This window comes from Xyrauchen texanus, chromosome 45 (assembly GCF_025860055.1).
Source record: "Xyrauchen texanus isolate HMW12.3.18 chromosome 45, RBS_HiC_50CHRs, whole genome shotgun sequence".
Taxonomy (NCBI): domain Eukaryota; kingdom Metazoa; phylum Chordata; class Actinopteri; order Cypriniformes; family Catostomidae; genus Xyrauchen; species Xyrauchen texanus.
In genome coordinates this window covers 8,083,608-8,098,984 of record NC_068320.1, presented here as the reverse complement: position 1 = coordinate 8,098,984, position 15,377 = coordinate 8,083,608, and the positions used below count along the sequence as shown (strand labels likewise).

General features: G+C 41.1%; 1 protein-coding gene across 1 annotated transcript in view; it reads left to right on the top strand.

The window, feature by feature from the left end:
* Positions 1–15,377, top strand: part of LOC127637423 (thyrotropin-releasing hormone-degrading ectoenzyme-like) — a 162,296-nt gene that overhangs the window by 110,407 nt on the left and 36,512 nt on the right. Inside the window, exon 11 of the mRNA XM_052118465.1 lies at positions 15,260–15,348. Coding sequence (XP_051974425.1) covers positions 15,260–15,348 — 89 coding nt within the window. The remainder of the gene's footprint in view (positions 1–15,259; positions 15,349–15,377) is intronic.

Genomic DNA, 15,377 nt, shown 5'->3' with positions numbered 1-15,377 from the left:
GATGCAGGAAAGTATTTTGGGGTGCGTCAGGGATCAAGATTGGTTAATTGCGGTAGACCTGAAGGACGTACTTCCATGTCTTGGTTTTACCTTGGCACAGGCCCTTTCTGCGGTTCAACTTCGAGGGCCGGGTGTACCAGTGCAAGGTCCTCCCTTTCAGTCTGTCCCTGTTTGCAGAGAACAGCGGTCCCACTGAAACAATTTCAGAGGCTCCTGGGGCATTTGGCAGTAACTCGGGTTGATGCATATGAGACCGCTCCAGCACTGGCTTCAGATCGCATGGCCATCACGGCGATCTACCACCACTTGACAGACCTTGCATTTCTGTGGGCAGGGATCCTCTTACAGCAAGTTGCCAGGCGTGCTGTTGTTACGACAGATGCCTCTAAGTTAGGTTGCTGTGTGCAATGTGAAAGGGCCGCAACTGCATTGGCATATCAACTGCCTCGAGTTTCTGGCGGTATTGATGGCCGTGCGGGGGCTTTTGCTGTTTATCCATGGCAAGCAGATGTTGGTCTGGACGGACAACAGAAGACTGAAGTCGCTGCAGGGCACTCACATCCCGGCCGACCTCAACCATACAGTGTACATGCTGTCATGGCAGAAAATGCTCAGGGGAGAGTGGAGACTCCACCCACTGGTGGTCCAGCTGGTTCGGCGAAGAACAGGTAGACCTGTTTGCTTCCTAGGAATCCTCCCACAGCCCGCTCTGTTATTCTCTGACCAAGGATCCCCTCTGCACAGATGTGCTGGCGCACAGCTGGCCCCAGGGGTTGCGCAAGTATGCGTTCTCCCCAGTGAGCCTGCTTGCACAGAACTTGTGTAAGGTCAGGGACAATGAGGAACAGGTCATCCTCGTGGTGCCATATTGGCCACCCAGACTTGGTTCTCTGAACTCATGTTCTTCATGACAGCCCCTCCCTGGTGAGTTCTCCTATAGAATGAGAACTTCCTTTCTCTGGAACTGGGCACCATCTGGCACCCGTGCCAATACCTCTGGAATCTCCATGTCTGACCCATGAACGGGATGTGGAAGACCTAAGTGGCCTACCACTGGTGGTGGTAGACACGATCACTCAAGCCAGGGCTCCCTTTCCCTTTGCAAATTGGTGTTCTTCCCAAGACTTCACTTACGCGAATACATTTGGCCCCGGCCAAATTTGTTTTTAACTCTGTTGGGAGAAAAATAAAGAGAGAAAAGGCTGTGGCTGGCACGGCCTTTTCCCATTGAAGTTCCCATATGTCTTGCCCCCCCCAGGGTGTGAGGAACGGTGCAATGTTATTGGGGCATTGAGGGAGGCTACGTGCAGGTCGGATACAACTGCTATTAGGCAGGCATTTTATTTAGGGACTCCGAGTGTCACTACATCGACACAACGTCGAGTGAGTGACAGATAGGGAATGTCTTTGTTACTGATGGAGGGAACGAGATGTTGTGTTCCTCTTGCCACGATGCTGTGCTACCCGCTGAAATGGCCGGGACCCTGTCTCAGCTCCTCAGCGCAAAACCTGAATGAGTGGTTGTGAGCCAGCTCCTTTTATACCCATATGTTTTGGGAGTGGCAGGCAAATTCCACTCACCAATTCTCATTGGCCTTTTCTCAAATAACAGGGGTGTTTCCGGGCTTCCAAGAGCAACCTCTAGAGTCACTGCATCAACAAAACATCTAGTTCCCTCCATCAGGGAGCAGAGGATACAATAGTAACGAAGACATTTTTACTCCTCTAGGCTAGCCCTCCACATCAACCTATGTCATAAATATGAAACACACAGGTAGACATCTGTTAGTATGCCTCTTTCTCTGAGTTCATTTATTCAGGGCAGATAAAGCCACCATCATGTGAAGCTCTCCTCCTACTCTAGCTTGTTTTCTAAGAGCTGTGCTCTTCTGCAGAGGCGTTCTGAAGAAAAGCAGCTACAAGAATCAATATCAGAGCTGTGTTACAAATAGGTGTCGTCTCTTTCCTGTTTCACAACTCTGGCGGGTTTTCAGCTGAGATCCAGACAAGCTGCCAGCATGAGGGGGGATTTGACTCCTTTGTAAATGCAGTGTAACACCCCGCAACCAAGCAAAAAGTGCTAACAGAAACATTGGCAGCAGCAGAAGGTATCAGAGAAGGTCAGTCTGAATATATTTCACACTCGCTTTTTGTGTTTCATTCCCACTGCATCTCATTACCGTTCATAGATGAACCACGGCTGGAGAAGACCTAACTCAGCTGTACAATAGAAAGACATTGTGATGTGCCAGCAAAAAAATATAAGTGTTTATATCACATAATTTTGCTTAACTCATTTTCTGCACTGTGAATCAGCTTCACCAACCAACTCTATCAATATTTCTGACCCACACAGGCCCAACAACAAATTCTGCTCTCAGCTCTTACTGTCCTTCTCAGAGTCTACACTTCGATGAATGGAATGATCTAAGATAAATTCAACATAAATGTGCATACAGCATCTGTTGCCTGCTGTCGATTAACACAATAACTTAAGTCATCCTTCAGTTTGTAAAAGAGAATGGAAAATGTGTTTACAGTAATGTACTTACAGTGGAAGTCTAGCAGACAAGCGTTCTTGAAGTACATTATGGTCTGAGGGATGATGAGGGTATGTTTTTGTATTTAATAAAAAAAAAATTCCTTTGAAATGGTCAAATAAACTAGTTTGTTATTAGTTTGTTCTACAGTAGCTAACATTGTTTCTGCCAGTTCATTTTAGCATATTAATTTGTGTTTGTTGAGGGCAGCAATTTTCCTCTTCATATTAAATCTTCAGTGTTGGGAGTTAGTTAAAGCTCACTTTTAAAAACATGAGTCATCTGAGAGTGGCCATAAGTGTCAACAACAGAGAGATGTTTATATTCAGCTGGAATGACACACTTCATGTGAAATCTTCAAAGGAATGTTGGTCACAGCTAATATTGTTTGCTGATCCTAATTTTAACCAGCACAACCAGTCCGAAGCTCATTTTAGCAGTAATCCCTTCATCAACACCTTTTTCATTGTATCTTACCTGGTTTCTATTTTGATTTTCACAGCATAGATTTTGTTCTGAAGTGTTGTTATAGAGAATATTAACAGCTTTTAACAGTTCAGGTCTTAGATAGATGTTGTCTTTGTATGCAGAGCTGTGTGAATGTAACGGAGCCATGCAATTAATCCAGTTAATTATTTTAAAGTCACACAATTTATTTATGTATTACTGATCAGCCACAACATTAAAATCACCTGTCTAATATCATGTAGGTCCCCGTTGTGCCATCGAAACATCGCCAACCTGCATCTTAGACTAGTATTCTGAGATGGTATTCTTCTCACCACAATTGTACAGAGCAGTAATCTGAGTTACCATGGACTTTGTCAGTTCAAACCAGTCAGAACATTCTCTTTATTTTTGGCATCAGCAGGGCCGGAGTTAAATCCTTTGTTTCCTTTTCCCTTTTGTTCGCCACACCCCGAAAGGGCTGCAGTACCAACGGTAGACCTGAATGACACGTACTTTCACATCTTGGTTCTACCTTGACATAGACCCTTCCTACAGTTTGCTTTAGATGGCCAGGCGTATCAGTACAAGGTCCTCCCCTTAAGCCTGTCCCTTTTCACTCATGTCTTCGAGTCGCAGAGGGAGCTCTTGCCCCATTAAGGGAAGTGGGCATCTGCACACTCAACTACCTAGATGACTGGCTGATTCTAGCATACTCTCGTGAGTTGCTGTGCATGCACAGGTATTTGGTGCTCAGGCACCTCAGCCATCTAGGGCTTCGGGTCAACTGGAAAAAGAGCAAGCTACCCCGGTTCAGAGCATCTCGTTTCTTGGCATTGAGTTAGACTCCGTCTCAATGATAGTGCACCTCACATGCAAGAGCGAACAGTCGATGCTGAACTGCCTGAAGTCATTCAGGTGGAGGACAGTGGTTCCACTGAAACACTTTCAGAGGCTCCTGGGGCATATGGCTTCCTCAGCGGCAGTCACGCTGCTCTGGTTGATGCATATGAGACCGCTTCAGCACTGGCTTCAGATTCGAGTCCCGAAATGGGCATGGTGCTGCGGCACACATTGCGTATCCATCACGCTGCTCTGCCACCACTTATTCAGCACTTGGACAGACCTTGCGTTTCTACGGGTAGGAGTTTCCCTACAGCAAGTGTCCAGACGTGTCGTGGTCACCACAGGTGCCTCCAAACTGGTCAGGACCGTGACTGGGTTGGCACATCAACTGCCTAGAGTTGCTGGCTGTACTGTTCACCCTGCGGAGGCTATTGCCATTGATCCAGGGCAAGCATGTGTTGGTCCTGTCCGGCAACACAGCGACAGTAGCATATAGAAATCGCCACGGTGGAGTATGCTCATGTCACAACTCGCACGCCATATCCTCTGACATCAGTATTCCCTGATTGGAGCACCCCTCAGGACAGACACGCTGGCACACAGCTGGCCCCAGGGGCTGCGCAAATATGCATTCCCCAGTGAGATCCTGTGGAAAGTCAGGGAGAACGAGTAAAAAGTCACCCTCGTGGCCCCATACTGGCCTACCATAATTGGTTCTCTGATCTCACGCTCTTTGCAACAGTGCCTCCCTAGCAGATTCCTCTGAGGAAGGACCTTCTTTCTCAGGGATAGGGCACAATCTGGCACCTGCTCCCAGACCTCTGGAACCTCCACGTCTGGACCTTGGATGGGACGTGGAAGATCTAAGTGGCCAACCACCAGCAGTCCTAGACACGATCACTCAAGCCAGAGCTCCCTCTACCAGGCAGCTTAATGCCAGATCCAGGCGTTTAATGCCAGATCGGGTCAGTGCTTAACTTCCAAGGAGAGATTGGAGGGGCGGCTGTCTCCCTCCTCCTTGAAGGTATAGGTATAGCTGCACACCACGATGCAGTGGATGGTAAGTCCCTAGGGAAACACGACCTGATTACTCAGAGGTGCCCGGAGGCTGAATCCTCCCAGGCCATGCCTCTTCCCCTCATGGGATCTCTTCGTGGTCCTCTTGGGTCTTCGTAGAGCCCCATTTGAGATGCTACAGTCAGTTGAGCTGAAAGCCCTCTCCTTAAAGACGGCCCTCCGGATTGCACTCACCTTCATCAAGAAGGTGGGGGACCTGCAAGCGTTCTCTTTCAGCGACTATTGCCTGTCGTAACCTCCTGATGGAGGGAACGAGATGTTGTGACCCTCTTGCCACAACACTGTACAAGCCGCTGAAATGGCCGGACCTTGTCTCAGCTCCTCAGCACAAAACCTGAATGGAGTGGGCATTCCAGCTCCTTTTGTACCCGTATGTCCGGGGGAGTGGCATACAAATTCCACTCGCCAATTTTCATTGGCCTTTTCTCAAAGAATGGAAGGTGTTCGGGGCTCTCAAGAGCGACCCCTAGTGTCACTACATCGACACAATGTCTCGTTCCCTCCATCAGGGAACGGAGGTTATGACAGTAACATGACGATCTCAAAGGATTTTCGCACACAACAGTCTCTAGAATTTTTCATTTGGCTCTAGCCCAAAAACAAAACAATACACACCCAGTGAGTGGCAGTTCTGTGGATGGAAACACCTTGTTGACGAGAGAGGTCAACAGAGAATGGTCTGACTGGTTCGAACTGACAAAGTCTATGGTAACTCAAATAACTGCTCTGTACAATTGTTTTGAGAGGAATACCATATCAGAATACTAGTCTAAGATGCAGGTTGCCGATGTTTTGATGGCACGATGGGGACCTACACGATATTAAGCAGGTGATTTTAATGTTGTGGCTGACCAGTAATATATATGGATGCATGTATGTATATAATTTAATTTGAAAAGCTTTTATATTCATTAAAATTTTACATTACTTTGTAAAGTAGTCTGCAATATAATTTTAACCATTATTTCAGGTGGAAAGACTTGTTACACAATTAAATATGTCTTTAAAGGGAATCACCTTACGAAAACTTCTTAAATCGTATTTTTCCGGGGTTCTCAGCATCACGCACCGCATAAATATAAAGAATGTAAAGAAACTCAATAATACATTTTGAACATGCTGCTTAAAAGATCTCTAAAATAAACTTGTAATCTTGTAATATCTTATGCTGCATTCCATTCAAGTCGGATGTGGGATATACCTACTGGATCTCTCTGATCTCCGATCATAAATGCATTCCATTCATTGCCTGTTATTCGATGATGTTTAAGGAAACAAAACTACAACACTCCCATTAGCTTAGGAGGGTTTCAGCTTTTACCAGAGATGTATCCTAGCAATCCAACTGATAATTAATGCTTCAACACTAGAATTTGTGCTACAGGTGTATGATTGTCAAAAGAGAGTATAATGTACCATGTTTTATACACCTGTTTCTGCAGGTGTTTGTTAAACAAGCTTTAATATCATGTAATGTGGAATCTTGAACTCATTTATTGATATCACTTAATAAAATTGATTGATTATCACTTACTTTGTATATCTCCCTGGGTGCTGACGTGTTTGTGTAACGTCACGCACCTGCATCTCATTGAAATCGGAGTTGAACATTTCCAAACGAGCTTCCATGTTGGAATTCCGACATTAAGTGGCGTTCCATTGCACTTTTTTGGGGGCGAGTCTACCAATACAACCAATGTAACATGGGGGTTGTTTTGTAGAATCTGTTTCAAAACAGTGATTAATTTTGCAATTTATTTGGGGTGATGCAAGTGGTGCAGAAATTACACACTTCATCTTTTAACCCCCTTTTTTTTTACAATGATTGTGTTTTGTTGGATGTGTCAGGATGCATTAGCATAAGTTGTTAATGACTTTATTACACCTGTATTTAGCGCTGTTCAACTGTGTCCAGATCACCCCAGACAGATGTTTATACATATGTCTATTCAACGACTAGTCTCAAGGGTTCCCTGATGTGCTGGAAATCCACCATTAACTTCATTTTATAGCAGGTTGTTCTCTGCAGGGCAGTTATATCTCTTCAATATCCACAATATCCTGCAGAACATCCTCATGTTCTTCTGTCCAATTCCTCATGGTCTCAGCACTTTCAAACAGTCTCTGGATGATTGACACTTTTTTGTCTGTGCTGCTAGTGTTGGTTAAAATTGTTGTGATTATCTTCATGTTGAGCAGAACAGCCACTAGTGGCTCATTATAGGGTGCTAAAGCCAGCAGTCCCTGAAGAGATATTATCACAGCCACACTGAGAAGAGAGAGACAGAGAGAGAGAGAGAGAGAGAGAGAGAGAGAGAGAGAGAGAGAGAGAGAGAGAGAGAGAGAGAGACTACAACCACCGCCATTTTCTCGGTTTCCCTTCAATAATTTCTATTACCCCTTCCCAATTTTTCTTAACTGTTTGCTCATCACCCATGACAGTCCTCCTTGTAAGCTTGGTTTTCCCTCCATCCACCCACCTATTTCCAAAGCAGCACATTTATTCCAATTCACTTTGGCTGCTGATAACTAACCATAAACCTCTACTATATATATTTATTTATTTATTTACTATTTCTTTTTATTTAAAATGTTATAGATCATTTCTTCCCTTTAACAGCCACCATTACATCGGCATAGGTGTATAAATAAATTTCCTTTGCTCCCCATACAAGGAAAGCCTTCTAACATCTTTCACAGTTTACATTCAAATTTTACATTTGAAATGGCATTCAAAACTCCTGAGAGAGAACAGCCCTGTCTAATTCCTCTTTGAGCTTTGAACAGAGAATGTAAACTACCAGTGACATTGACAATACTTTCAATATCATCATATAGCATCTTAATCAGCCCTCTGGAATAGCTGTCACAAAAAACATCCAACAGGTCACTGCCCAAAATATTCCAGAAACCTTTATAAAAATCAACTGTGAGACCATCTATCCCTGGAACCCTTTTATTGTCCATATTCTGCCACACTATGTGTAATTACCCCACAATCAGCTGGTATACCAGTTTTTCATTAACCGAAATATCTTCACACATATCTTGATCTTCTGTATACTCTCATTTATATGACTCATAGAACTCAACAGCTCTTCAGCGAATATCTGAAACGGCAGTGAGCTCTTACCAACTGGCGGACCGAAGACAATGAATAAATCTGCTTTGGCCATTTTTCTTTTCCAAACTGAAAAAGAACTTCGATGGAGCATCCATTTCAGGTCAACTCTGAAAAAAAGAGATCTGATCAATGCGCCCTGTGCTTTAACTACTAGCAGATCTTCTAATCATCTTTTTTCCTTAAGAGGAATGAAATATTATTCCTCATCTCTTCAATCAAGCTTTGAAACTCAACTATTTCATTTTCAAGAACTTTTGATTCTTTTGTCACACAATATATCTGATCCAATCTTGCCATAGACACCAGCGAGAGAGGGTGAATGAGGGTGGATGTGGGTTAATCGCAATTCATTTTAAATGTAGACACATTTCACTGACCACAACTAGTAATTTTTTACAGCAGAGAAATAGCTTTCAAGGCTCAGACATTTGTAAAAGATTCATTGCAATTTATAAAGTTGCAATTTATTTACTATTTACAAAGTTAAACTTTTATTTATATATATATATATATATATATATATATATATATATATATATAATAGAAATTTCCAGCTCTATAAACACATCTGTGACTTTATTAGTCACAGCTTTAACAATTTGACAATTTAATTCTTTATGGCTGCCAAGCAACTTGGTGCATTAATAAACAGTCTGCAGTTAGGATACTTTACTATATTACTTGGCAGAAGAAATGTTTATCAGTATTTCTGTTGCTCAGATTCATTTTTGCCTGAAGGATGATAAAACAGGATACAAAATAAAACAAAACATAGACTTGCATTGAAATTGCGACCTGAGTCACATCAAGGGTTCATAATATTATAGACACTTGGGGTGCACTTCTTTTGATTTGGGCTAGTTAACAACCTCTCAGAACACATCAGCAACTGTATAGCAAAGCCCTGGCAACCACCTAAGCATAGAGGGAGGGGAAAACAAACTCACATTTTCTGTCTAGAAAATATTAAAGGGATTGCAAAATCGATTCACAATCACAATGAATCATTCGGACAACTCACTCAGGCATTGAATGGCATTGAAATTAACCCCTCGCATAAAGGGGTCATGAAATGCTCTTTTTTTTATTTTATATATATATTGTATTTATACGTCCCTGAGGTCTACTGAAATTTCTTTTTTTTTTGCATTAAAACATAATTTAGTAATAAATTATAATTTTCCACCATGTTTTTGGCCCTCTGTCTGAATCGCTCAGTTCTGGCCTAAGCGCCTCCTTAAAACTTCAGTGTAAATGGCCACTGTTATGATTGGCTAACATTGTACAGCCCCTCGAATAGAGCCATTTTTGAAACTCAGTTGGAAGAGAATGAACCAGCTCAACAACATTATATAACTAATTGTCAGGGTTTACACATTGCATCCGAATATATGAAACCGTTCATCTCAAACACAACTTTTAACACTAACACCCTGTCTACCCCAGATGCGAGAGTTGCATCAAAAGCAGCAGAACACATTATAATCAATGATGCTGTCTACCATGGAAGTGTCCGTTGCGGTGCGTTGCGCCGACAGTAAACCGATGTCCTGTTCCATTTTGCACTGCACTTGGTGGCACTACTATGGCAAACAACACAAATAAACAGTTTAGAAAGTTTGTATCGACGAGTAGAGGGCCTCAGTGCATTGCGTCAATGTAAGAACCCACTTTAAACTGGATGTTAGCACCATAAACTATCATGATTTTTGTGATTTGTGTCTAAGCATTTTAACTGCCCCTTCCTTCAATAACACTTTATTTGCAAAGCTTGAATCGTATTATGACTGGTATGAGCCGAACATATAATCAAATCTAAAATATGCTGGAACGCATCCAAATCCAGTTTCCAGTAACATTCCTTCATGTTTTCATACACCAACAGTTAAAAATAAAAGTCCTCTATATGCTAAGCTGAATGACAGAGAGCTTCTCCTCTTCAGAGTTGTAACTTGACACCGCATCTCTTAAAAGCAGCATAAGATATGTATCAAGCAGTCAGAGATGTCTGTCTGTGCATGTTTATGTAGAAAAACATTTAAATCCAGACAAGCACATGAAGGTGTCCTGAGTAAGTCCACTTAGGATGAATCTCCCATGACAGGCCCCATCTCTCTTCTCTTCATCTATGTGACTGACTGAGATCCAGTGGGCGGGGTCAAGGGTTCAATGACGAAAAAATAGGTGTTGGCAAGTTCTTCTCCTCTCTCTATCTGTGTGTCTCCGCTCGCCCTTTCCTTCCCACTGGCTGACAGACCGACCGGAACGGCAGCACTGTGTAACAGTGAGAGACGCATATGACCGCGATGCATGCGTGTCTGTGTCCTTATTTTTTTACGTTGTTTTAAGTTAATTGTTGTTGATTGTTGTTGATTGTTCAGCAGTTCCTGCCTCCTTGCCTGACCTTTAACTGTTTTCGGATGGGTCTTGTTCAGGGAAGTGCACAGACATTTTGGGGGGCAGGGGCATAATTATTTACAAAAATTTTTTTTTAAACAAAACGTTACATGTATTAACACAACTTTGACTAATTTACCAATTGATTTTAATTTCCTCACACTCACGCAATTGTTTCATACTCAACAGATTACTACAAAATAATCCCGTTCACAAAGAAACCATGGCCATCTTTAATATTCACTAGGTTTATCACAAAAGCAGGCAGCAGCAAAGGAAACTATGCCACAATGTGCATGTTTTCTATGCTACTAGTTTCAAATATATATTTTGAATAAATGATTGCACCAAGGAGAGGGACATAGTTTCACAAATTATTTGTTTATTTTGAACAAGGCAATAAATTGTTTTAATTCTTTTGGTGTTATTGGAATACATAACACTTCAATGTATGCAAAATAGCACATTTTAATTAGTTAACGTCTAATTTGCATATCAATGTGGCAATTGTGATGACATTATTAGACACAAATTTTACTCTATTCACTTGTAGTGTCTCCATTAAGTACATTAGTCTGTATGGCCATGATATATTGCCTTAGCTAAACTTTAGATAACTTATTACATTAGCTAGTAGTTCATGAGTCATGCATGTTAGCAAGACACAAGTTAACTATATTAGTCTTTTGGCTAATTAGCTGTAAAGTTAAGGCACTGGTAGCTTAGTCTTTTGTTAATCACCACTCACCTCCACACAAGCCAAGAAAAACACAACTGGGATAGGAGCTGGGAGGGGCTGCTGCCTGCCTGTCTGATGTGCGTGCCGATGTGTGCTGCACTGCTGCGCGTAGGCACGGAGATGCTGAAGGAGGGAGGAAGGGCATCCGAACTTGACAAACAGGAATAGATATATTCATTTATTTAAAAAATAAACAAATAATTACATTTAAAAATGCACCCAAGGAAAAGGCACTTTCACTTGGGGAAGAAAAAGGGCAGGTGCTCAAGCCCCCTTTGATGTCTATGTGTGCACATTCCTGGTCTTGTCATCAAATGCTCCTTTAAATTATATGTTGGGCCCTTACAAAATGACAGCAGCTGAAAGTTATGAATTACACTGAACTGTCATTTCCCTTTTCTCATTTTAAGAATCAAGAATGTCAGTTTCCACGAAAATGTGACCTTCTTTGCTTCAAGAGCACAGCGTTGATGTGAGACAAGTGTTATTTACGCATGTGTGAGTCACGAGAGAGAACCTGAAGAGATGTTGAGCGCATCTGAGAATCTGTACCAAGGGCATAGCCGGGAAATTACTTTTGGGTGGGCCTCAATAAAAACTTTTTTAGCAGCGCATTCAAACAGTTCTTTCACACTTTCTGAAAGCAGTACTATTTTATAAATATATATTTTGAAGTAAAAAAAGAATCTCTAATATTTTGGGTGGGCTTGGGTCTAATTTGGGTGGGCCTGGCAACGCCACTGATCCGTACCAATCTACACCAATTAAAAATTGTAATCCTGCTAGTAATCCCAATTTTTACCAAATGTAGCTATTATCTGTTATGTTGGATTTTTATGCAACTGCAACAGATTATATTAACACATCTTTTGTATCCTAATTATGTAACAGCATTCCCAAGCCCGGTGTTTTTAGCAGTAGCACTTCTTGGTACTAGTTCTGCAGCGGTGTAAGTAGATCTAGTCCATCAAGACCAAACATACTAACTCTCATATTCATTAATAATTCATTAACTCTTTTTTTAAGAGTTATGACTAAAAATGTGATTAAATACGCATGAAACATTAAACACTAACATGTTCTAGCAATGGTTTAAAATAAAACACAATTTTTCTCATCCAAACCTAACTTCTCTAAAGTAAATGATTTTGGAAATGAGTGTGGCACTACATATATTCACAAAGTAATTTCATGCAGTAATGCATTCTACGTGCCAATCTGTGTTTGTGGCCATCTTTGTGCTTGTGTGTTTTTCAAGCAATCATGATATTTCATACATTAGTAATTGGGCTTCATAATTTAAGATGTAGGTACCCACAAAGTTCTGTCATTCTTCATGAGACAATCCAGTTAACTGCATAAGAAGCTCCAACCTTGTTCTAATTTTGTTTTAATGTCTTCTCAATTTAATTAGGCCTTATTGACTCACACAAATGTAAGGCTGTAATATTTTAAAACAAAGTTTTACAGACACTTTAGCTAACAGCAGTGCATTATTGAAGGTGTGAATTCAGCAGACATGTCATGTTCTCACCATAATGCAGTTTATTATGTAATGTAGCCTTTTTGTGTCCAATTAGAGTTCCTGCATATTTTCTAAGTTGCCATTTATATTAAGATTAAAAGTGTTTGCAAATGTTGTAGGACAATATGAACTATCCATAATACAAAGCTGTATCTGAATGAGAGATGGACTTCTATAGTTTAGTCAAGCTACAGATCATCTTGGACTGTAGTGTGCAGAAGGCCCAGCAACCACACAGTTGCATGGATGTGCCATAATGGAAATCTTTTGTCGAGGAAACAATTTTCAAATGCTTTTACTTCAGTTTACACCTGGTCAAAATAGATGCACTGAGATGCATATTTTGACCAGGTGTAAACTGAAGTAAAAGCGTTTAAAAGCAAGTAAAAGCATTTGATTTGATTTTGAGTGAGGGCATCTGATTTCATGACTACATGCACTGGGTGCCAGTGGTGGCTCAGCGTTTAAGGCTCTGGGTTACTGACTGAAAGGTCAGGGGTTCAAGCCCCAGCACTGTCAAGATACCACTGTTGGGCCCTTGAGCAAGGCCCTTGACCCTATCTGCTCCAGGGGCGCCGTTTCATAGCTGACCCTGCGCTCTGACCCCAGCTTAGTTGGGATATGCGAAAACAACTGCATTTCATTGGCTCTGTACCTGTACTCTGCACAATGACAATAAAGTTGAATCTTAATCAATCACTACTTAAGTGTGTAACAGAATGCTAAAGCTCAAAAAATCTAAAGAAAAAGAAAGCACAGAAAAAAATGATGGATTGCTTCTGCATCTCTTGCATTTATTCCAAGCACAAACATGACATTTAAAGCAGAATTCTCAGTTGTTTAAGTGGAGTCCCTGTCACTGCATGCTCATATTAGACAAAATACAGCATCTAATCGCAACTACATTAAAAACACATAGCTTTGAAATATGCATTCTTTGAATTGAGACAAGAGGTCAGCATGTGATGTTTTCATCTTCTATTGGACGCATGTCTTCTCATCATCCGTATTCGTGTGGGAGAGTTCTCCAAGTCTGAACTTAGTATGGAGCCGAAAGAGAAATGTCTTCACATGAGCTTTAATTTCGGGGCTCCTGCGTTAAGATTTGCATGAATGGAAGTGAATGGAGTGTGAAGCGTAGTGTCACAGCAGCTTAACCGAATCAGACTTCCAGGGGTCCCAAGCAGTGAATTATCTATTTACAATCGGCTCTTCTATATCACACCCAAGGTTGCACACAGAAGTTGGAGCAGCTCTCATCTTGATCTTTTTGCTGCTTGGCCTGTAGACATCTGGGTCATCCACGTCCATAGGCACTACCTTGTTAAACCATCTTTCTACCCATCTTCGTTTTAGACTTTGTCTTTATTCAGTCATTGCATTAAATGATTATCTAATCATCTGTCATTCTGATTCTCAGATCACTCAGATTATACAATAGTGAGAGATTCTAGAATCAGAACAGTAGAGGTTCTATTGTGATGTCATAAAGAACACATTGTTGAGTCATCTTTAATTGTGCCTTTCCTGTGACTAAGTTAATAATCACAAAGTTCAAAACTGTCTTAAACAATGTTTTTGTGAATTCTTAATTCTAACAAGTTTTTATTTTGTTTTTAAATAGCTGTTGCGTAAATAAGTGTAACAAAAGGTTGAAATGTGTTCTCAGGAGGTATATTTCATAAATGCCATGTTGAGGTCGGTTGTTATTGGGGTAGGTTATCACATGAATTTTAAAAATCATAAATATATACATATCTGTTAATAAAACAAAAAAAATTTGGCCAAGCAATGGCTTGATATTTTTGTATGTTACAAGAATTGTTTTGTGCTCATGGTGGGAGGATGATGTTCACATGAAACCTGACCTACTTCCCACTGGACTCATTTCAGCACACACTTTAGCCAGCAGTTGTAAAGACTGAAATCTTCATACATTTGTCTGAAGTCTGAGTCATAACATAAATGAAGATACAGTACCGTGCAAATGTCTTTGGCACATAAAATGCTTCAAAAACATTTGTCTTACGATGGTTATTTATATCTGCTACTTAATAATATACATGTTAGACTTCCAAACATTACTTTTGCAAATAGGATACAACAGATGGCATGGCCCTCACAGAGTTTATCTGGCAAATTTAGACATAATAAAGTACATCACTGTATTGTCTGACTTTCTGAGGTTGTTTGGGATAATATACGTTGGAAGGCAGCATGTCACGTCCACCTGGGTGTCATTAACATGTTGAAAGTACTATTTGATAGGAGTGATCATCCAGTGTGACAGCAGTCACTAGATGTGTAATCATACATGCACACTCAAGAGAAAGAACACACCCACAGATGCATCAACATAGAGAAAGATGTGCAATTTTTAGTCTCTGTTGCTGTCAGAAGACAGAAGATTTTTAAATATATCCCACAAACCCAGAGTTATACTATATGTCCAGATCATGTATGTGTTATCATACAGTATGTGACACATACAGCTGTGCATGTGTATATGTGCCAGAGTTTAAATAGAAGCATTTCATGTTGTTTTTGTCTTTGTATCGTTTCAGCTTCCAGTGGCAAATTCCCCTGACGCTCACAGTGGGAAACTCCAGTCACATATCAACAGAGACAATCATCTGGCTCTCCAATAAAACAGGTGAGAAATATACATAATGTATTCATTAG